Source organism: Mytilus edulis, chromosome 5, assembly GCF_963676685.1.
Source record: "Mytilus edulis chromosome 5, xbMytEdul2.2, whole genome shotgun sequence".
In the NCBI taxonomy this organism is placed as follows: domain Eukaryota; kingdom Metazoa; phylum Mollusca; class Bivalvia; order Mytilida; family Mytilidae; genus Mytilus; species Mytilus edulis.
This window is the reverse complement of record NC_092348.1, coordinates 60,407,640-60,433,700: the sequence shown is the minus strand read 5'-3', so window position 1 is coordinate 60,433,700 and position 26,061 is coordinate 60,407,640. Positions and strand designations below refer to the sequence as shown.

The following is a 26,061-nucleotide window of genomic DNA, read 5'->3' as shown; positions in this document are numbered from 1 at the left end:
ATTTCTTCTCAGGTGACTTCTTTTTTAAGTTCTGGAATAGATGTTTTATCACTGTTTTCAAAGTATATTTGCACTTTTGACGAAATTTCATGGAAAAAAGTTACATTGCGGAAACATTTACCCCATAATTCTTATATACTACTATTGTTTGTAGCGTCAGTACAATTTTATGACATCTTATCCTGGATCCCGCTTATTATTTTGTCAGATTCCATTATCCCGCTTACATTATGTACGTAAGCAATTGTCATTTTTTGTAATTTGCCGTGTTCTGCTAGACTGCATTTCCCGTTTTCACGGCACAGCAATTTGACTTTCACGTGCCATGCTTACAAACAATCGACAATTCAGCGTCACGATTAGTTCCCATGCGACTCGCTTTGTAGCTGATAGACCACTTTTTCTCATACTGCGTTCTCGTTGACAAAATTCACCAATATCCATTTCAGCAGCAAGTTTTATATACTCGAATTATTCCTCCTGCGATTCGTTTTCGAATGCGAAATTATCGTTTTTTGTTTTATAATCAATAGAGCTGATATTAGTTTTTTTCCCCTTTTTTACTGTTGTTTATCCGTTTTCGTCTTGCATTATTTTGCTCAAAATGACTGTTATTGAGTTTTAGTTTTTACCAATCAAAGTTCCAACTGGAATACAAGAATTTGCCAACATTTGAAGAGCGTTTATTAGTAGAGAGGAGAATATCTCAATGTCACCTTTTGATAAATTATCATAGTTTGTGTCAATTTATGTTATTTGCGTTTGACGTCCTACTTAGAAGATCAATCTTCATCTGTACAAAGACTGGATAATGATCAATAATTATCATACTCCATGTCAAAACCCGCAGCATATAAGTAATTACAAAAAGTATAAAAAACAGTTTAATTAGTCCCCCTGAGAGTCTATTTGTTGTTGTTTGTATTTGAGTTGTAGGGGACGTCACCCTTCCAGTATATTCCTTTTCGCCATAACTGATTGTCCGTTTCAATTTTATTTAAAAGTCATCTTCATTTATATTCACACGCATTATATAATTATGTAATATGTACATTTTTTCTGTTCCGCATACGTTTTCGGGGCACTACTTACTAGTTCGTATGGTTAATCGGCAATAACATTATATAAAGCCATTTATTTGTTCGTTTGCTAACAACACACCTCGAAATATATCTGTGTCATTGTCAGTTACTTTGGTCTATATTGGTCGCACCACTTCATCATATTAGAGGTCATTTGTTAGTATATAGTAATCAACGTTATTTTCAGACTCAGTGTAAATTGTGTTGTCCTCTACGTAATTATAACAATCATTTGATTTACTTTCATGAAGGACAATGTTATTTTCACTTGTTATCGGTTGCCTACTGATATACATAATGTCTCTCGATGCGTCACTTTTCGTTGATTTATTTCTTTTGCATTTTGTTTCTTATGTTTATTGTCTATAACGTCCAATCGGCTTATTATTTTGTCGTGAAGCTGCCTTTGTTTTTCGTTGTCATAAATGTTGTCGTCTTTGTGTTTTGCTTGTAACTTTACGTTAGCTTGAAGTTTACAATGTCTGTCCTGGTTCGCGTAGATTTTGCTTTGAGAGTTGTTTTTTTCTATGTCATTTTCTTATAACTTTATTTCAGGAATTTTGTTAAATTTTCAAAATTTTTGTTGAGTTTGTCATTTTGTCATTCATAGGTTTTATGTTATCATTAATCATCTGTTTTATTTCCATTAAAGTTGAAAGCACAATAGTATTTTCATTTTTTGTATTGTTTGTTTTGTTTCATTATTTGTTAAGGATATCGGTCAATTTCGAATCCGTCTCATCAGATATTGTAACTGATATTTTGCTACCTGACCATGCTGACATACACTGTCATAACTCAGAAACATTATTTGCTCCTTCAAGATACTGATAAAAGACATATATGTCATCCGGTAATTTTTCACCTTGTGGCTGACCATTGTCATGCTGTGTTCTTTTTACTATTTTTTTGTATCATGTTTGCTCAGGATTCCGTACTTAATCAAAAAAAGAATGTTTAATAGGACGGAGATCATCTGTGTCTGTATGTGTCAGGAGGTTTTTAATGTTTTTCTATCAAGCTGTCCAAAGCTGGCTTTTATTAAGTTAAACATGTCTTGGTCATTGAAGTGACCATGGGTACTACTATTTTGTGTATAGTCAATCATATCGTTCGACAAATCTATTTCATTTTGTTCCGTTATAAACGAATTATCTTAGGCTATGTCACTCATGTTTATTCCAAACTATTTACAAACTTGATGAAAACAGAATCTTAAAAAACATGTTGCTTTTGGACAAGTTAAACAGTCCATTCTGTAAAAAGTTGTGGCCTCAAATCTCTCCAATGTTTTACAGAATGGATTGTATATATTAGTTAATTCACGTATAACATATTACATAACATCGTTTTAGTGTGAACATATATCCTCTGTTTAATATATTCACACAAAATCAAGTTGATGATCAAACAGGTTAAATGGACAACAAACACTTGTTCAAGTTATATATTATTGTTTATGTAAAATGAAAATACAACCGTGAAATTTCATTTTCTTCAGTTTTGACCACTGATGTGTGTGATAGATATTTAATTCGTCTTCTTCAATTTTGGATTTAGAAAAATCAAATAACAGTCGGTTTAGGTCTTAAATGAAATTCGCAAATTTGTAGACTAGTATATATATATGTAGTTCAATCATGTGTAAGACTTTTCAAGTCGATATAGAAAATTATCTTTTTTTATCATATTTACGGCTGTAATTTTATTTGTTTTATTATGTTTTTTTCAATTATTGTCATTTAAGGGTAACTGAGATAGATACAAGGGAAGATAACACGATGAAGTAAATTTTATAACAAAATGTGTTGTGCATTTAAATATTTTATTATGAAGCAAGAAAACGAGTACAGTGACCCAATTATTTCTTTTTCTTATCTGAAAGCATATTCTGCGAGCTATATTTTCATATTTTATCTTTGAATTCTACGGTGTAGTTTTCTTTTGTGAAAACATTTTATATTATGTTTTAACATAATATAATGTGCTTGGATTATGATCTTATAACATTCGTAGACTTATATATGAGTGTTGTTTTATTGTAGTTTGGATGGACAGCATTACACGCGGCTGCTTTTGCAGGACATCTGCATGTCGTACAATGGCTAATCGAAGAATGTGGAAAGGATCCCCTGGATAAGTCACAGGTAATATTGGATGTTTGATACTGCAATATGATAAATAGTGAAGCATTACAAACTTTACTTAAACATGTTACAATAATCAACTGTCAACCATTGCAGACACATAGTCAACAATTAAACACAATTAAACATAGTTAGGTGTGTAGTTCTTAAGATCGCATGATCCCACTAAAAGATAAATGTTACTTTGCAAATGTGTTTTGATTTTTTTTCTCTTTACATTGGATAACCGTCTCATTTGATTTTCCACACATGTTTAATATTCAGGACTGCAAAGAATGGTCATTTGACATCTTTTAAAAAGAAATATCAGTTTCTACTTTACATGGAAGTACAGTCTTACACTTTTTGGTGAGATTTAGATAACTAACAGTAGAAATGCATATTAAATCCTTGTTTTCTGGCTAGTGCAATTAAAACACATTTTAGTCTTATTCTTTCGGATACGCCATTGCTTTGGAAAGTTTTAAAACTAATTATACTAAAAACAAACTTAAAATAGAAAATATTTAAAAATGCACAAGTAAAAATGTGTATCAAAAAATGTTTGGAAGAATCTTAAAAGAAAGAAAGTTCAAATTACCCGATGCAAACTTTAATTAATAACCAGACGTTTAAATCAAAGGTTATCTGCATTTAACATAAGATGTCTTTGTGTCAAGAAATTGCGTAGTGGAATCACACATGCAAATAAATAGGTTGCATATGATAGATACTCTGATTGGTGTTCGAATTCCAGTGGCAACTATTAGCAAGATCTGCGTATCATTCCGAAGCACCTGATATCAACCCCAATTGGTGGTGGGGTTCGTGTTGCTGAGTCCTTAGTTTTATTTGTTGCGTCTTGTTTTCTATTATTTGTCTGTTAGTCTTTTTCTTTTTTAGCTAAGGCGTTGTCAGTTTATTTTCGATCTATGAGTTTGACTGTCACTCTGGTATCGTTTGCCCCTCTTTTACATATAAATCACAACAAAACAGTCGTATTGCTGTAACGTGTTTCGCAAAAGCATAACTTGCCAGGTCAGACTTTTCATTTACTTTATGATAAGGCTATAGGCAGAAAAGTTCACATACAAAGACAACATCAACAGGTTATGTGCATTGTTTTTCCTTCTTCGTAAATGTCATTTGCGATACTGAAATACCAATATCGTTCATTCTTTTGTTTTTCAGTTAGCAAGCAACTCTTAGTTATATTTTATTCTGTTGTTACCTCCTTCTGCGAATATGAGAAAATGTTTCATGAATGTTGATTATATATCTTCAGCCACACACACACACACACACACACACAGCACTAACTCATCTAGAGATCAGCACTAAGTCTTTAAAAAACAACAAAAACTGTTTATACGACAGTTGTTTTCCATTCGTTTGATGTGTTCGAACTTTTGAATTCGCCATTTGTTAAGGGATTTCCGTTTTGAAATTTCTTTGGAGTTCGGCATTTGAGTTCATTTAATTTTCATTGAATTCGTTGTTCCGATGCGCTTTTCTGGATTTACCTCCAACAATAAAATGACTCTAGATTTGTCAAGTTCTCAATGTTCCACGTCAAGGAACGTTGTGAATGCATTAAACAGAGAGATGGCAACACTTTCCTATCCTATAATGTAATCATTCTTTATACAGTTTGCATACATTTATATTAACATTGTCACTTCTTGCTTTTTCATTTTTTCCCCAAATAAATTCAACAAAAAAAAAAAAAAAAAGCAACATAATTTTTAGAACAAAAACTTGTCCCTGTAAAATTTTCCCAAACGAAATTAAAGGCCAGGGATTTAAAGTACAGCTTTTTGTTAAGAAAATTGCTGGTTAGCTTGACACTAATTTAACTATTGCAAATATCAGTTTACCACTCTTGCTTACAATTTTTTTTCAAAATTGACATAAAAGTAGCTCCGCTGACCAGGATCTGACAACACTCTGTTACACCTTTTGTGCTGGCATTTATTACATCATCATAAGAATTGTATGCCTTTAAATTGTGTAAGACGTGTAAGGTACTGTACCACAAAACCAGAGGATCACGAAACAGAAAATAGAACAGAGTGTTGTCAGATCCTTGTAAGCTAAGTGTGGACGCATCATTTACATTTCAATGAGATTGAGAAGTAGCAAATACCAACGTCGTTTGTTAGAACGACATAGAATCGACATCACAATATCCTGTAGTACTCGGAACGTACACGAAACAACAATACTAAACATGTGGTAGTGTATTAGAATGAAGGGTACCAATATTAATGTACACTAAAGACTTGTTCTGTATCTGTTTCCACAACTTTTGTTCCTCTTTCCTTGTAGGCGTATTTTATTTTTGCGTTTCGGTATATCACGTTACAGCATTATGTGGCTTATCACTTTTGCCAATGCGTAGCTTTCAACTTTGAAATGAGCATTTAGTAAGACAAAACTGTATATGTAGGATCACTCAGTGCAATATAAATAAACAACTTTGCCATGAGGGTATGACACGTCCATCGCGTTTTCAAGAATAAAGTTTAAAAACTTTTCAATACTATATCAGAAATTTATGAAAAAAACTAAAAAAAGGTTATCTTGGTAGTTATAAGCCAGTTATCAAAGTCTCAAGAAAAACGTTTAATCACTTTATAGATATAGTCCAAAAACTGGAAAATTTATATTTTCTATGAATTAAATCCAATAAATGGGTCCGAGAACACAATTATTTCGTAGTGCATTTCTTTTAGAACATAAATGAAAATTAAAAAAATACCACCTGCGCTTTCTCAAAGAAACTTTTACAGTGTGTTGTACTACTTTTGGGACAAATTATATCAAAATTATAGAAAACTTCATCGCCTCTAACTCAAAATATGGACAATTTTATGTTTAGGGCGTCTTGAAATCTTTTGACAGCTTCCGAAGTGCTAATTTTCAACCTTTTTCAGCTGGACCAAATCACTACTTTCCTTTAAAATTCTGGACCCAAATTTTTTTACAGTGTAATTTCACCCCCATACTTGCAATTTGAGGCAATAAACATGGAGAAATAAATTTGGAAGGGGTATAAAAATTAATGGCAAGTAACCCACTGTCAACACTAGGGACTATATTCGTGAACAACGAAAAACAAGGGACGACAATTGTGGTCTCGGACCAGAAGCGTTATATCTAAATACATTCTTCTTTGGTGTGCCTGTACTATTTTCGTCGTTGAAGGATACCCAATAGCCTTTGTGATTATAAAACTAGTTCAGGGGACTAACGAATCTTAATGATTGTAAACAAATACTCGTCAATCTCCGACTATTACGTGTTATCTAGGCGTGTTGGGTTTCATTGTCCTTAATAGGGCAAGTGTATTGTACATCTCATATGTCCCTTTATTCATACAAAAAATCATCAACAATTTGATTATATATATAATTTGCATATTAGGGAAGAACTTTACATGATTGATTAAGAGGACTTCCGTTAGTGGATCTTGACGTTGTTATGTTTTCGATGGACGATATTGACAGAACTACTTTCGTAGATGGTGGCGTTTATTACACAATCCAGTTCGTCGTTGGACATATTTCTTTTTCACTTCATGTTGATCGTTAAATTCATAATAAACACGAAACATTAATCAAAATGATATTAAGATATTTTATTAATTTATTTTTGTTTATCTAATTTCATTGTGTAACTATTTTGGCATTAAGTAACACATACATTCATGCAGCAGGCTAACTCGATCACACATATATGCAGTTTAAGTGTGATAGAGGTTACGAGTGTGAAAAATTAAATTCCTTAGCACCAATTTGAAAGACTTATAAGGATTAAACGCATTTGAAAAGAATTTGTTGGTGTATAAACTGGATCAATTCATTACAAACATATCATAAAAGTTCTTTCATTTGTTTGTTAGTGAATTGGTCGTGTTCATACACAATTAAATTGTTTAATCCTAACGCGTTCTTGTCATAGCTCAATGATGAAGACTGTATCTTGACCTATAATGGTTTACTTTTTGTAAATTGTGACTTGGATAGAGAGTTGTCTCATTGGTACTCATACCACATCTTTCTATATATATGGTTATGATAAAGCTTTATATCAATGCAATTACCCCCTGGACATTTGCCTATTTCTATGTCAGTTGTATTCCCTCCTTTAAATATTAATCATCTGGCAGTTTTTTCTGTCCCTTCCCTCCTTAAGATGTTTTCATCATCTGTACTTGTAAATCATGTTTAACTGAAATCACCAAAATACACTCTTCTTCGAATATCCAACTTTAAAAAAATGGTTTTAGAATATTCAGTTTCTACTGTGGCTATTGAAAATATCAATTTATAATTTGTTAACGTTCGAAGAGCCATTCTGGATTTAGTTCCTTTGGAACACTGACCTTTCTATGGATATAGTGGGGCCATTGGTTTTCTTAAAATGTTTTGTTTGAATTTGTAAATTTCGTCACCATATTTTGTTTCAGAATGGAAATGAGAAATATAATCATGTAATGGTGTCGGAGGTTTATTATTATTATTTAACATGTTTTATTTCGATACTCTGAAGGTTCGCATATTTCAAATAAGTTGAATTTTATATTCTTCTCATTAGGGAACTTGGTTTTGACATACCATATTTTAAGCGTTTTATTTATCTTCTCCTTCTGCTAGTGTTTTCTTGTGAATACTGCGCTTAAATGATTACAGCGCGGGGCTGATATGCTTAAAGTTCAGATTTATTCCGAACGGATTTTGTGTTCTTCTTGTCATACGATAAATTGGTATTATGATTGGATATCTTAGCTTAAGTGGTAAGATGCATATCAGCCCTAGCTTTTAATTTTTAACACGCTTCCAAAACAATATCGAATTCTTTTTCTAATATAAATGTTCCCTTTCTTTTTTGCTGTCAGTGGTTTTTGAATGAATGGGTATCTTAACAGTCAACAATTTTACGATTAATAGAGATCTTTAGGACTCTTAGACTACAACAATTTCATAACATGTAATCTACAAAATTATATTTTCTAACTGTCATGACAGAGACAAATCAGCTATATTGAAAAACAAACAATTCAAATTATATGTTATATTGAGAAAATTTAATTCTAATTTCATACACTCATCAGAGGACACTTACTAACATCTATTTACTGATAAAATATTTTTTAGAATACAGTTTATCCTACATTATATGTATTTGCCCTAAGTATCTCTTGTTTTCATGCTATATTTATCATAATAGGAAAAGCCATCCCTAGTACTTAATTTTATGACTGCACAATGTCTACCAAATATAACATGCATCTTAAGGACAATTGTATGTTAATGGTTTTAATTGTTGTTTGCTGAACGTCTAGTGACAATTTACATTTTATTGAAGCCAACAGTATTCTCGGTATTAATCCTAAATATCGTAATCTTGTTAGAATATAACCACACACCAATTTCAAAAAAAATCATGGCCTTTGTCTGGCTAAGGTAGCAGAGAGAAACGTTATGGAAGGTCAAACAAATGCCTATCATAACTAAGGAGAGCAGTTTTTTTTAATAAAAACATAAGCAATGAGTCAATCTGTCACCATTTAGCAATCTTAAAATTTGAAAACTGCGGCTAAGTAAGATTTTTGATAACCACAAAATTATTCGTTTATCTCATGGTTTATATCGAGACAGACTGTGTGAATTTTTGACAACGACAAATAGAAAAAAAAACTTCACATACAACCTTGAAAGAATAGATATATGTACTTTGGAATCTGATGTTCAGTAGTTGTCGTTTGTTGATGTGGTTCATAAGAGTTTCTCGTATCTCGTATTTTTATATTGATAAGACCGTTTGGTTTTCTCCTTTGAATGGTTCTATCCAAGTTCTTGTTGTGCCCTTTATAGCTTGCTGTTCGGTGTGAGCTATTGCTCTGTGTTCAAAACATTACTTTGACATATAATGGTTAACTTTTATAAATTGTAACTTGGATGGAGAGTTGACCTTTATCTGTCAGATTCAGGCGTTTGCCGTCCAACTGTTTCTATGGATATAGTGGGGCCATTGGTTTTCTTAAAATGTTTGTTTGAATTTGTAAATTTCGTCACCATATTTTGTTTCAGAATGGAAATGAGAAATATAATCATGTAATGGGGTCGGAGGTTTATTATTATTGTTTTACATGTTTTATTTCGTTACTCTGAAGGTTCGTAAATTTCCAATAAGTTGAATTTTATATTCTTCTCATTAGGAAACTTGGTTTTGACATACCATATTTTTAAACATTCTATTTCTTCTTCTCATTCTGCTATTGTTTTCTTGTGAATACTGCTCTTAAATTATTACAGCGCGGGGCTGATATGCTTAAAGTTCAGATTTATTCGGAACAGATTTTGTGTTCTTCTTGTCCTACGATAAATTGGTATTATGATTGGATATCTTAGCTTAAATGGTAAGATGTATATCACCCCTAGCTTTTAATTTTTAACACGCTTCCAAAACAATATCGAATTCTTTTTCTAATATAAATGTTCCCTTTCTTTTTTGCTGTCAGTGGTTTTTAAATAAATGGGTTTCTTAACAGTTAACAGTTTTACGATTAATAGAGGTCTTTAGGACTCTTAGACTACAACGATTTGATAACATGTAATCTACAAAAATAAATTTTCTAACTGTCATGACAGAGATAAATCAGCTATATTGAAAATCAAACAATTCAAATTATATGTTATATTGAGAAAATTTAATTCTAATTTCATACACTCATCAGAGGACACTTACTAACATCTTTTTACTGATAAAATATTTTTTAGAATACAGTTTATCCTACATTATATGTATTTGCCCTACGTATCTCTTGCTTTCATGCTATATTTATCATAATAGGAAAAGCCATCCCTAGTACCTAATTGTATGGCTTCATAATGTCTACCAAGTATAACATGCATCTTCAGGACAATTGTATGTTAATGGTTTTAATTGTTGTTTGGTGAACGTCTAGTGACAATTTACATTTTATTGAAGCCAACAGTATTCGGTATTAATCCTAAATATCGTAATCTTGTTAGAATATAACCACACACCAATTTCAAAAAAAATCATGGCCTTTGTCTGGCTAAGGTAGCAGAACGAAAATTTCTGGAAGGTCAAACAAATGCCTATCATAACTAAGGAGTGCAGTTTTTTTTTAATAAAAACATAAGCAATGAGTCAATCTGTCACCATTTAGCAATCTTAAAATTTGAATGGAGAAAACTGCGGCTAAGTAACATTTTAGATAACCACAAAATTATTCGTTTATCTCATGGTTTATATCGAAAGAGACTGTGTGAATTTTTGACAACGAAAATATAAAAAAAAAATCTTGAGATACAACCTTGAAACAATAGATGAATGTACTCTGGAATCTGATGTTCAGAATTGTCGTTTGTTGATGTGGTTCATAAGTGTTTCTCGTTTCTCGTATTTTTATATTGATTAGACAATTTGATTTTCTTCTTTGAATGGTTCTTTCCAAGTCCTTTTTAGGCCCTTTATAGATTGTTGTTCGGTGTGAGCTATGGATCTGTGTTCAAGACAATCATTTGACTTACAATGGTTTACTTTTATAAATTGTGACTTGGATAGAGAGTTTTCTCATTGGCACTCATACCACATTTTATTATATCTATAAACATGTTTATGTGTCATCACATTTCGGGTTCACAAACATATATGGTAAAACTGATGTTGAGTGAACGTTAAAATGTATACAGAAGTCCAACAAAACAAAAAACATAAGTACATGTGCATATCTTGACAAATTAGGTATCTCTATGTCAAGCCTTAAACCGTAGTGAGACTTAATATATCAATTAGCATTTGTCTTGGGCATATTTTATGTTGATTACAACGATGATATCGGTAAACTACCGTTGCCTTGTGTATTCACCCCTTATTTTATTGATTTTGTATTTACATTGTTTCAAAGAACATTCGCTTAGTGAATGTTCACTTATGTTAATATGCCTTTTGATTGAGTGGAACCATTTCAATTGATATTTATAGTGCACCTTTCTAGGTTGTAATGTTACACTATAGTTTTAGATAAGGGTTAAGGTTTGTACCTACCAAAACGTTCAAAACCGCTGCAATTGTTTGCACCTGACCTAAGTCCGGAATTTGATGTTCGGTAGTTGCCGTTTGATGATGTGGTTCATACATGTAAGAATTTCTCGTTTTTTTACACATAATAGACCTTTGGTTTTCCCGTTTCAATTAATTAACACTAGTCATTTTTGGGGCCCTTCATCGCTTGATGTTCGGTGTGAGTCAAGGCTGCTTGTTGAAGACCGTACTTTTACAAATTGTGTTTTTGGTGGAGAGTTGTCATGAGCATTCATACCCCATCTTCTTATATTAATTAATAATAATCTCTACTGGTATTGTGCTGGCAAAGTCCTTGAATTAGATTTAACTGGACTCATAATCTCACAAATGCATGCGTTGTCTGACATATAAAATAAATATTTAGTATGCAGAATAACAAGGTTGATAAAACATTTTTATATCATTTTATTAAATGGAAATATTCAAAGTTACCTTGCAATACATATATCAACAATAAATCAACAGAAAGTTATTATTTGAATATAAGTACAAACAATAGTATATGAAGCTTCGAACTAAAAAAGTTCAGTACAATTGAAGACTTAGTGTTACACTGAAATACGTGTATGTGAACTTTCTAAAAAAGAAAAACCGTTTTATTAACAATATATTCATACGTGTACAGCTATGTAATCATTATTTTCCAGTACTCTCATTCGCCGTTATAAATATTCTTATCATCTGTTAATTAGTTTTTATCTTATATGATACCGTTTGTTTCGTCGGATCAATGTTGGTTCTATCTGACATCATTTTTACTCAATTTGGTTTATTGTCTTCTCCTTTTTTGATGTTTTCCAATAGGATTTGTTATTATGTCTATAAGATGAAATATTAACCTATAGAAGAGATTTAACAATGGAAAGACTAAGTGGAATAAAAAAACCATCCAATTAATTTCTTTTATCATAAGAGAGATAAAACTCCGGTAGTAAATATATCATTTGGGATTTTTTTTGAATCGCAAAGGATTTGATAGGAACATTCTTTTTGTCATATTAGCTCTTCAAAGACATACAATGTTGCTAACATGTGGTTGACCAACATAGACACATATCATTTTGTACTCAGATAAGTGATGATTAGTAAAAGAAACAGAATTATTGAGAAATGTAACACATTAATCATCATTACAGGACGGGAAAACAGTATTACAGTTGGCAGCTCGGAGCGGAAACTTTGAGTTAACAAAATGGCTGATAGAAGAAAAAGGAATGGATCCCATGGTTAAATCAGCAAAGGTAACATTTTTGCATTATGTTTGTGTTTAATTTTAGATTACCGCACTCTCATAAGGTTAGGAGAATTGTTCATCAATGTATTAAATTATAAAAGGAATTAAAATGATGTATGCAAAAAACAAAAATAACTTCATTATATGAAACAAACCACCAACCAATAAAATATTATCTGCGCTTAATCCCCTTATAAATACAACAACCAGCTATTTTTTTTTTTTTTATTAATTATGAATATTTTTAAATCATATGCTTGGTCATTAAAGATGCATGGACATTCAGTTAGGCACGTGTATAACATGTGCAATTAGATACAGCGAATATTGATGACGGAGCGATGTTAAAAGTTTAAATGTTAAAATTGGGCCGTTTTTTAAGCATTTTACATGAGTCTACAATCGTCCTGACAGTAATACCGTTAAATCAAAACAGAACATCGGTACTTCCGCGTTCAAATGTAAATCAAATTGATATGTTCTCGTCATAGACAAGAAGATCTTTACTTTTGCCAATGGACGCTAAAAATAAACTTAAAAAATAATTCATCGACATTTACAACACATCTATGGTTTCTATGAATTATTTCGATTCTTATAGACCAAATATGATCATTAAAAAACTGACGCGAGGTTTGATTGGTCGTGTGTGTGGTTCTATATTACCCGCTGATAGATAAATTAAAAAATATCTAATATCTATATTTATATAAATATTTTTTATATAACCGCCACAAAAAAATATGTGTTTCATTCTTTTTGTTTTCAACTCCAACATTTGCCATTTTTGATTTTCATTCTTTTCTCGTAAGCTAAATACAAATCAAATGTGGCCATTTCGATACTATTTCTTGAATATGAATATAATGCAACACTCAGCTTATGAACGACGATGTATATGGAAAGTAGAATAAAGAAACGTGTTACTGCATGGTATCTGTTAAACAAATCAATCGTGTGTTCGATTCTCACTTTGTTCGTTGTCATCGTTTTATGTTACTCCCCCCCCCCCCCCCCAAAAAAAAAAGAAAATCAAAATGCGTTTTTGCGAAAACAAATCGATGCACAAATTATGTGTTGGTAACATTAAAAAAACACAAGGAACATAAAAACATACATTATCGAAAAACAAGCAACACGACCTTGCAGAAAATTAAAGAAAACGGGGATATTCAGGTTGTACCGTTTGTGTAAACCATAACAGTGTTTTGAAAATTCCGGAGATTACGAAAATAATTTACAATGATTGCACATCGTTTTCTTCATTTGTACAGATTGCTAATATAATTATATTTGAAATAGAATCGTGGCGCAGCTGTTTATTTTTTATCATAAAAAAGATAAAACTCCGGGAGTAATTATATCCTTTGGGATTTTTTTTCGATTCGCGAAGGATTTGATATGGACATTCTTTTAAGTCTTATTGGCTGTTCAATGACATACAATGTTGCAAACATCTGGTTGACCATGTTGACCGACATAGACACACATCATGTTGTACTAAGATAAGTGATGATTTGTACCAAACTTGGGTAGTAGCTTGTGTACGGTCATTACATAGTATTTAGAGGTAAATATTGTAAACCAATCTTGTTTATCTGTATTTTACTTATACATGGGCTTAGTGTTTTCTGCTAGTTAACATTACATTCACTCTGTGGTTCATTTTTTAAAAATTTTAATAACTTTCTACAATTACCTTTGATTTGTACCGAAGTTGGACAGCAGCTTGTTTTTTTTATCAAAATTAGCCTGGTAAAAATAGAAGGCAATTTATTTCCTATTTTTCTCTGTATAATACTCATAAATGGATCTTTTTTTCATTCCAGTTAACATATCATACAGTCTGCATGTAAAGTTTTTAAAACATGTATAAGATTCAACACAATCCTTGATTTTTACCAAACTTGGATATAACCTTTTACAATCAAAAGATAGTATCCAGAGGAACATTTTAAATAATTGTTACCCAAAATTTGTTGAGCATCCGACTAACCGCAAAACAAGGCGAGACACCAGGTTCCCTTACGATTGTTTTTTTTTCTCTCAATTACTTGCAACGAAAAGAATTTGAACTTATCAATTTCAGCCAATGAGTGTGAAAAATCTGTATTTTACTTATACATGGACTAAGTTTTTTTTGCTAATTAACATTACATTCACTCTGTGGTTAAAGTTTTTAAAATTTTAATAACTTTCTACAATTATCTTTGATTTGTTCCAAAGATGGACATCAGGTTGGTTTTTTTTTTTTTTTTTTTTATCAAAATCAAGCTTGTAACAATAGAAGGAAATTTATTTCCTGTTTTTTGTATAATACTCATAAATAGACTTTTTTCATTCCAGTTAACTTGTCATACAGTCTGCATGTAAAGTTTTTAAAACATGTATAAGATTCAAAACAATCCTAGTTTTTACCAAACTTGGATATAAGCTTCTTACAACCAAAAGATAGCATCCAGAGGAACATTTTAAATAATTGTTAACCCAAATTTGTTGAGCCTCCGACTAACCGCAAAACAAGGCTAGACACTAGGTTCCCTCACGATTGTTTTATCTCTCAATTAGTTGCAACGAAGAGAACTTGAACTTATCAGTTTTAGCCAATGAATGTGAAAGTCTGTATTTTACTTATACATGGACTTAGTTTTAATCTTCTAGTTAACATTACATTCACTCTGTGGTTAAAGTTTTTCAAAATTTTTATAACTTTCTACATTTATCTTGGATTTGTTCCAAAGTTGGACAGCAGCTTGTTTTTTTTTATAAAAATTAAGCTTGTAACAATAGAAGGAAATGTATTTCCTGTTATTCTGTATAATACTCATAAATAAACTTTTTTCATTCCAGTTAACTTATCATACAGTCTGCATGTAAAGTTTTTAAAACATTTAAAAGATTCAAAACCATCCTTGATTTTTACCAAACGTGTATAGAAGCTTTTTACAATCAAAAGATAGTATCCAGAGGAATATTTTAAATAATTGTTTCCCCAATTTTGTTGAGCCTCCGACTTACCGCACAACAAGGCGATATACTAGGTCCCCATACGATTGTTTTTTTCTCTCAACCACTTGCAACGCAAAGAACTTTAACTTATCAATTTCAGCTAATGAATTTGAAAAATAAGCAAGAAACATACATGACATCTACATGCAAAGATTCCAACATTGCCGATTTTTCAGTCAACATTTCTATTTTCTGCATTTGGAATGTATTTTGTTTCACTGTTCAATAGACAGGACATATTTTATAAGAGTTTCGAAATAACGATTTTATTACTGTTTTCCTGTTATATTAAGACTTTTAGGAGCGATAATTGTAATTTATGACTGCATAATGTCAACCAAGTATAACATGCATCTTAAGGACTATTGTAAAGTGAATGGTTCAAATTGTTGTTTGCGTAACGTCTAGTGACAATCTATACATGTTATTTTAGCCAACAAGTATTCAAAGTTAATCCTAAATATCGTGTTCTTGTCAGAAAATAACCACACACCAATTGTTAAAATCTATGGCCTTTGTCTGGCTAAGGTAGCAGTAAGAAGTATATGGAAGGTCAAACAAATGCCTATCATAACTAAGGAGCGCAGTTTTGAAAACATAAGCAATGCGTCAGTCTATCGCCATTTAGCAATCTTCAAAATTTCAATTGCTCTTAAGTAACGTTTTAGATAGCCACAAATTTTTCGTTTATCTCATGGTTTACATCGAGACGTATTGTGTGATGTTTCGAGAACGAATAATGGAAACAAGATCTATACTTACAACATTGAAACGATAGATAAAAGTATCCTGGAATCTGATGTTAAGTAGTTGTCGTTTGTTGATATTGTTCATAAGTCTTTCTCGTTTCTTGTTTTTTGATATAGATTAGACCGTTTGTTTTTCTCCTTTGGATGGTTCTATCAAAGTAATTATTGGGCCCTTTATAGTATGCTGTTTGATGTGAGCTATGGCCCCGTGTTGACGGCATTAATTTGACCTATGATGGGTTAATTTATAAATTGTGACACTGAGCACTGAACCATGAAAATGAAGTCAAGGTCAGCTGACACTTACCAGCCAGCCTTACAATTATACCATACACCAAATATAGTAGACCAATTGCATACAGTACAAGAAAAACAGACCAAAACACAAACACTTATCTATAACCGCTGAACCATGAAAATGAGGTCAAGGTCAGTACATGTACACCTTATAGTCCTTCTATACCCCGAATATACTAGACCTATTCTTTATAGTATCTGAGATATGGACTTGACCAACAAAACTTAACCTTGTTCACTGATCCATGAAATGAAGTCGAGGTCTAGTGAAGACTGTCTGACGGGCATGAAGACCTTGCAAGATACGCACATACCAAAATACAATTATCCTATTACTTATAATAAGAGAGCTTTTTACATTACAAAAAATCTTAATTTTTTTTCAAGTAGTCACTGAACCATGAAATGAGGTCAAGGACATTGGACATGTGACTGACGGAAACTTCGTAACATGAGGCATCCATATACAAAGTATAAAGAATCCAGGTCTTCCGCCTTCTAAAATATAAACCTTTTAAGAAGTTAGTTAACGCCGCCGCCGTAGATGAATCTGAATTACTAAGCCTATGTCTAGCTTTCAGGTTCGACATAAATTGGTTGTTGTAAAATTGGTTTGTTCCCTTTCTAGTTTAGTTCAAATCTCTTTAAAATAGAGTAATCCACGAGCGAGAGTTTACATTAGTCTAATAATAGAAATATGAAAGACTTTGGGCATGTTTGTATTTTGCCATAGATTTTACATGTGTGCTATTTTTTTTATTTGTGCTTAATTTTTAATTTGTGCTGAAATATTTAGTTATGCTTCGGTTTTTGCATGTTAAGATGTGTATTTAGTGATACTTTGCATGTTTTTCAACATGCTTGCGCTGTTTTGTATGCATTTGAAATAATTTTATGCTTATATAACTTATCTGCATGTTCTGTGTATAATGTATGTAATCTTATATTTGTATTGTTATATGTGAACCAAATCAAAATAAAACTTTCGTATTCTTATTGGTATTCGTATGGGTTATTGCACTGTTCGTATCACAAAGATGGAATATAAAGGACTATGGCTTATTGCACTGTTCGTGCCCCCAAGATGGAATATATAGGACTATTAATTATTATCACAAAATTTGGTTAATATATAACAATACGTAACCAATACCTCTAAGACTAATTTTTCTCTATAACATACATGTATAGGTATATGACCCAACTCGTCCAACGAAAACAAATAGCCAAATGTTTAATTCCTCGTTAAAATGTAGCAACGTTCCAAGGTTAACGTAGGAATTTACGATTTGAAGTTTTATTTAAATATATATGAAATAATTATTTACAAGTTGCCATCCATTTCTGAACAAACTTCTTTAGTTTTATTAGTGTTAACTTCTATGTTCCATGTTCTACATTATTTTGATAGTTTGTCAAGTAACTGTTGAAAAAGTACATAGTATCAAATAGATTAAAAGTCTATTTAGGTTCACTACATCTTCATTATTTGTAATAATTATATTATAAAAAATATCATTACAAAAAAGATGAATAATAACGGAGATAGAGGTTTCGCCCTATTTTACTCCTAACCAATTATCAAAGACGTCAGATAGAAGTCCACTAGATCTTATTTGGAGAAGCACAGACGCGAAAACCAAAAAGATTGTCGATTGGTTTCTCTTCGTGTTTGGACCACGTGTATTTTTAATATATACATGATTGTAAACTAAATATTTCTATACAAACATAATTTTTATGAACAAAACACAAAAACATGTGAAAAAAATATGTAGTTTTTTTTGTTATGAAATGTGTGAAATAAATTGTTGGTTCTTAATTCTTATGTTCTTAACATTAACAGTCTCAGAATGATCTGCTACCAAAGGGAAAAACACAATCGTTTTCGGTGTATTTTTTTTCCCATCTTCCTGTTTTCGGGGTATCTTTTTCAGTAAACTGTATTGAATTCTTTCAACTGATGAAAATAAGCAACTGTAAAAGCAGATGATATTTTTATTATAAAAACAGGGAGCAGTTTAAAAGGCGCATTGCATTTACAAAATACAATCTTTCATTTGCATCACAAGGTTATATTTTTTTGCGTCAAAAAAATAAAAACTACATTTGCGCCATTTTACAGTAAAATATAACGGAAACGTTTAAAATATTCGTTTTCAAAATTATTCTCCCTGGATAACTAAGTAAGTTCATACTAATTTTTTAATAATAAAAAAGTGATATTCGCTTAGGGCTAAAATCATATAGTATACGCATGTTTGAGGTGTCAAGATGGACATTGTCAATTATGAGACAAACGAACTGGGTCGTTAGTTTTCCAAGAATTGGATTATTTCATATTTTTCATGTTAGGGCTGTTAATAACCGACTACATGTATACGTAATTGGTTTTGGAAGACCGTACGATTGTCTATGATGGTTTCGAGCGTCACTGATGAGTCTTTTTAAGACGGAACGCGCGTCTGGCGTAAATACAAAATTTAATCCTAGTATCTTATATTAGTTTATTCAGTCCATTTGAACTTTTGTGGATAGTTGTCTAATTGGCAATCATACCACATCTCTTCATTTGTATATACAGGAAATAAATCTGTAATTCTTAAGACCATAATAAGGTAACCCTGTGTAAATGAGTACATCCGAGCTGTCGCCTACAGGTCTTGTGTCAGAACACACTTACGGTTTTTAGGGCGATATCTTTTTGCGCCACAACTTAATTGCGCCATACTTCTTTTGCGCCACCTTATTTTCAAAACTATAGGTATCATTTGCGCCAATAAAATAATCATATAATTTCGCCAATTTTTATTTATATTTAACAACTTTATGATTGACTTCCCGCCTCCTTTGTGAGGGCTTGGGACCGGCAGTTTACCGACTGGCGGGTTAAAGTCATTTTAATAACAAAACATATGCTGAATTAAAACTTTCACTCGTACATATATAGTTTTGAAAAACCATAAAACTGTCTCTGTTCATCATTGAATTAAAGGCTGGTATTTGTAGCTAAAAATAAACACATATTCTTTTCTGCTTTCTTATCCACTCATTAGTTGTTGATACTTTTCATGAGCAAAATGAAATCAACATGACTTAAAAACGACGTCTGGAAAGAGGTCTCTTACTGTTTTGTGCATTTTATCTTCAAAATCTAGATGAATGGTGGTATTATTCGAGGTCAGATTAATCTTCTTGCAACTTTCACTAAGTTAAGGAAACATTTTCTTGTAACACGATTCTGATTTTGACAACATTCTTAAGGGAAAATAATGTCCATTCTTAAAGCCATGTATAGTATAAAGTTGTATGAATATGATCTAATATTATTAAATTTCCATTCAAAATAATTGTACACGATCAATCTGTGAATATACTAGCACAACACGACTGAACTGTACTCACATCCCAACTCCTTTGTTCTAACAGGGGTAATCTGAGCCGGATCGCCCCTACCAGATCACCCCAGTTTGAGTTTCTTTGTTATGCATGCTTTCCTTTGTCCTGTTACATTTTGGCGGGAATGTCAAATCCACTATAAAACTTAAAATTAATTATACGGAAAAGACTTATCACGTAGAAAAAATCCAGGGTATATGCTGGGATTCGTACTAAAGACCTTTAGCATATCAAGCCACGATACATACCACTACACCATGACGACTGGATATGAATTGAAAGTAATTTGACACACTAAAAGGAAGCACGATCTTTTCATAAGTGGGGCGAGTTGTCAGACCTTTACTCAGTGGGGTTTAAACCTTTTTCGTTAATAAGTGAGTTTTCAGACTGATTGTTCAATTTGATTTTACTCTTTTTCAAAACTGGGGCGATTCGGTAAACAAGAGTGGGGCGATTGTTTTTAAAAAGTGGCGATATAGTGTGAGCCGAATTGGCAAGTGGGGCGAGTTTACATTGTTTGATATCTACTCATCGTTTTGGGGGGTCATAAATGGTATACATCATATAGTAATACAGAAAATATATTGTAATGGTTGTGTGGCGTTCTAAACTAGATTTTATGAATTGTAAATGGTTTTTCGTCAAATCTAAAACAGCTGGGATGTAAAATAGTTATCCCATTCAGACTTGGTGTGTCAGTGTTAAATCACCCATTGCCCTCGCGTCCTTATGGGATAACTATCAAATCTTGACATATTGACTCGTGAAAAAATATTCTATTACTAAACAATTAATTTTTTTGGTGAGTTTACTAAAATTTGATGAGTATTCAGTTAAATATTAAGTGGAAAGGTGATTATAGTACAAATATGATATAGGTAAAACATGTACAATGTACAGTTTATGATATAGGTAAAACATGTACAATGTACAGTTTATGATATAGGTAAAACATGTACAATGTACAGTTTATGATATAGGTGAAACATGTACAATGTACAGTTTATGATATAGGTAAAACATGTACAGTTTATGATATAGGTAAAAAATATTTACAGGTAAATGTGGCGCAATTTCATTTCATTTTAGGCGCAATTAATACCATCAAAATAAAAGAGAGTGGCGCAATTAGTACCGTTTCAAAACTGCAATTGGCGCAAATTGATTCTTTAAGGTTTTATGATGTCGTTAATTCATGACAGAACTGTGTTATAACATTATTTAAAAAAGTCTCTTATAAAGATTGTATCAATGTATAGTGCTTTCACTGTGGTTACGATGATAGATTTCAGAGTAATATGTTTTACGATGCAATAAGAAACTGTGTTTTAAAGTTATATAGTTATTAAAAGTCTTTTTTGAATAAAACTACTTTTTATACTATTTACCTGTGTTATTGGCACAAATAAAATACGGTTTATGCGCAAATGAAAGATTTTTTAGACGCAAATGAAATGTCAATTATCGAGAGAAAAAAAAACAATGCACCATGTTAAACGTATCTTGAGCAAATACTAGAAAATTGGAGAAGGATAAAGAGTCATATAATAATACAGTTTTTGACTTTTGATTTCAGTTGATACAATGATTTATCGTTGGCCTCCGTAACTATCATATCTCTGGGGTTGATAAATCATTTCATCATATATTTAGTAGTAAATACAGTAGTTCTGAATATTTGATAAATACCCTACTGTTTAATCCATATCGCGCAACTTTGTTGCAGACCCTTTATCACACCCTATCCTTTATCGCATCCTTTACCACACCCCTTTGCATTTTTTGTTAACTATGTCTTAATTTGTGCAAGCTTCTCCAGAAAAAATAAAAATGTTTTCCTCAAAATTGATCATAATTGAACGGTACTGCGGACGTGACGCAATTTATTAAATGACAAATGTCGAGTTTTCATATTTCTGACACACGAAATGCAACTATAAAAAAAAACTCAATGAAATACCATACAAAACACACAAAAAAATACAATAAACAAAATATTTTTAAAACAACAGCACTCAAATGATAAGGTTACCCAGGTGCTTCGGATGATAAATTTTGAGAGCAGTTCTTTTAAAGCTTTTAAAACAAGACAAAAGTAGAACTGAAGGTAACCCATGTGCTAGGGATCAGAAAGCAAATCATATATACTCTTCTGTTAATATGATAAAGCGTATAAAACATGGCAAAATCCGTATCACATGCCGTATCACCCTCGACCAATATCATCCCTCGGGCCTAAAGACCCTCTGGCTGATATTGGTATCTCGGGATGATACGGCATATGATACGGATTTTACCATGTATTATTCTCTATGTATCAACCCCATACAAAGTAAGTAGTTTTATAATGTGACTAACTTAAAGACATTTAATTAATTTAACTAAATAATTGGAAACAGTTTTATGGATTAAACCAAACAAATTCCTTCTGAAAATATATATGACAAAATCAGTAAAATGTCATATTTAACCTAATTTGAACTGATACAACGAATACAATAATAGTTTAAAAATTATTCAATTGTATTTTTGTTTCTTCCATGACAGATGAAATTGTTTGTTAAGAAATATCTAGAATTTAGTTCTTATACAAATATCTACTATTAATAAAGCAGAATCTGTATAAGTTTGTTATTTGACAGTAAATAGAGGGGAAACAATCAAAATGAAAAAAAATTAATTATTTCAAATTGTGAACTTGACCTTTTAACTTTAGTTTTAAAATCTTTTGAGCCATAATTGATCCTTACGACAGGCTTTTTATTATGATACAGGGTTTCCTCTTTCCAATGACATGTTATTTAGCTCTTTGTTCGGTAGGATTAAATCCAAACAAAATCTGCCTTTTGTCAACCCACTAGAATGGACGTAAATATACAAGGACCTGTTTTCTAAGTTTTTCAAATGTTGTGCAGAATTTAGAAATGCTCATGATACTATTTTTCCAGGATTATTGCATACCATTTACAGACTTGTATATGTTATCATTATAGGAAGGTAAAACAACATTACATTTAGCAGCTGAGCGAGGATGGTTGGATGTAACACAATGGCTTGTTGACGAAAAAGGAATGGATCCCATGGACAAGACATTGCAGGTAGATTTTACCATTATAAAAGTAGTGCTATGCTTATTAGACCTTTTTCAATATCTCTCGACACCGAATAATGACACCTACAGTTTACAGGTAAAATGGATGGGTCGTCTCAAAGACAAAAACCATCATGATTATCATTGCGTAACATATTGGATTGGCGGTTATATACTGTCTTGACTATATAGCTTCAGAAAATATATCAACCAAATAAATAAATAAATATATGTCTCTGTCATATAATCTTCTTATTTTGTATATATTTCACGACATTTCATGTTGAATTGATTAAAGAAAATACTGCAATCATTCTGCCTCCCTTCAATTTTATGATTATATGAGTCTTTCACCAAATATTTGCCGCATGCCAATAACGATTAATTTGTTGGTGTAATAGGTTTTATGAAATTTTACAAAATTTATGAAAATAATTACTGGACTGTCCGTCCGTCCATATCACACTTGTGAACACGACTAACTTGGTGTTTTTTAACCGATCTTTACCTTAGGTGATGTACATATTCAATTTCTGGAGGGATAATGACATAATGATTGTTAAGGTCGAAGGAAAATATCTAATTTTTTTTTTCAACGACGGACTTCTCCGCTTCAAGATATCTTGTTCTTGATGAATTTTGAAAAAAAAAATATAATTGACTTCTCGTTTCAATGTTACAACATTTTTTTATATACCTGCGTATGGAATTAAATTTATATTTCAAGTTGTTAGTTTATACTATAGAGCTTGTTGACATTGCAAAGTCTTTTTGGACTCGAAAAACAACATACCTTGTCCCTTCGTCGTAGTTTCCTTCCCCCGTTCTTAAAAATTACCTTTTGGTTCCTAACAAGAAGTTGATCAAATTTCGTTGATTTTATTTACACACTGTCATTGCTATATTTTGTTTCTCTATATCCAATTTCCGGTACATAGTTTTGGTTTCGTACCTTTTTCAATTTTTTTCGTTCTTAAGAATTTTTTTTATCTCATCGATGATCATACATAAGGGAGGTCTATGGGTCGAATTAGACTAGGAAAACCCCGTCGCATGTTATGTGCGCCTGAACCAAGTCCTGAATACGTTGGTAATTTGTACGTCTTTGATACGGTAGAATTTATAGTTAATGATATGATAATTTACAGTATGCTTCGCCTTCATATTCGATTCATTTAAGTCGATCAACGATCACTGTTTTTTTTTTATTTTCTCTATATTTTTTTTATCCCTTTTTCTTTGTAAAAGGGGGATCATACCATAATGAAAAACATGCATTAAATCTAAATGTGTGTTTTATGGGATCCAATACCTACTGCAAAAGGCAGAAAAAAGTAAGAAAACATAAAAATTACTTTTTATGATTTTAATCGGAATCAGAACCGGAAGATACACCAAGGGCCTTTAACAGTTTGGGCATTTTTTTTTGTTATAAATTTATTACATTCCTGTTGCACGAATTAGATCCAATTATTGGCCGCTTTTTCGCTTCCGTGTTTTTTTTGGCCGAACAACATAAGGATGAGCCAATTCATCAGCCATATCTTCTATCTGCTCAATTACGGCGGCTTCTGGTTGACGAGGTGCTGGTCCAGCGACGGCATCAAGTTGTTGGAGGGCAGGTCTAGCTACGGCATCTGGTTGTTATGGAGCAGGTCCAGCGATGGCATCCAATTGTTGGAGGGCCGGTCTAGCTGCTTCATCTGGTTTAGCTACGACAGTTAATAATAATTTTAAACAAACGATTAAATTACAATGAATAAATAAATAATGTGGACATTACCCATACGAAAACATTAAATTATACTGATCGAGTACATGTACATGCTATGATATTTGTTTTTCACTACTTCAGTCATATGATCTTATATCAATATTTTTTTGGGTGCATAATTTGTCTACAGTACTAACTATGCTGTACACATTTGCACTTTTCTTTAAAACACACGAAACAATTTGACAATTTCGCAAAAATCCACATTCAGAAAAGTTAAAAATATGCATTTTTTGGCGATTTTTTTCCAAAAAATTACAAATTTGGTTAACATGCAATCTGAATTAAAATGAAGCTCAAACCAAGTTTTATCAAATTGATATATATGAAAATTTATGAAAAAAGTTTGATTTTATTCATAATCAGGCTTTGAATTGTAGTGATTTAGCTGATTTTTGAAAGATTTTATCACGCTTAACAACAAAAAAATAGAGTGTTGGTTACCATGGCAACCACTCATATTTTCCTACTCAAATTATTTTTTGAGCAGTATTCAAGTAATGCTTCTAACAGACAATTTATAGAAAAAAACCGAAACCCTCATGTATCGCACTTTGCCTTGTTCTTACAAAGAGTTGTACTTAATTCTAAAATAAAAATAACATATAAAAGGATTTCTTTGTCATTACATTTTATAATAAATGAAAAATACTAAACAAATTAAATGGAAGCGATAGTTATATCTGAATTTTCAACCTTTATAAAGAGAGATTCTGACAAATTCTGCTTTCTATATTTCTGAATTTGTGAAATAACATATCCTTCTAAATATTTTTCCCACGACAAATAGAATGAAAAAATAGTTAAACTTTAAAGAAAGACAGAAAAAAAAATATAATGGGGCGTTCATCTGCAAAGTATATTGAAAAATAATTGTCATAATCTAAATCACGAACGATAACTCGAATCGTTCGTATGATAGGTATGGCATACATTTGTTAATACGTGATATTATGTCAGTAAAATAAAGGCGGGAATCTGGAAAACCCCGTGATAAACAAAAATGCAATCTTTCTATAATTTTTCTCATGAAAAAATATTTTTATATAGATGAACATTCCAGTATGCGATTTTAAATGTCTTGGAATACTTTGTTTAGACTTAAGCGACATATTCAATCAAATTCGATGGTTAGCAATAGCCCGTCCCATTAAGTCCGTACATTGATTGATTTGT

At 31.7% G+C, this 26,061-nt stretch overlaps 1 protein-coding gene across 1 annotated transcript in view; it reads left to right on the top strand.

Annotated features, from left to right (window-relative positions):
• Nucleotides 1-26,061, top strand: part of LOC139525166 (putative ankyrin repeat protein RF_0381) — a 101,931-nt gene that overhangs the window by 43,398 nt on the left and 32,472 nt on the right. The window contains exons 5-7 of the mRNA XM_071320354.1: nt 3,128-3,229; nt 12,466-12,570; nt 23,014-23,118. Of these exons, the coding sequence (XP_071176455.1) occupies nt 3,128-3,229; nt 12,466-12,570; nt 23,014-23,118 (312 nt within the window). The remainder of the gene's footprint in view (nt 1-3,127; nt 3,230-12,465; nt 12,571-23,013; nt 23,119-26,061) is intronic.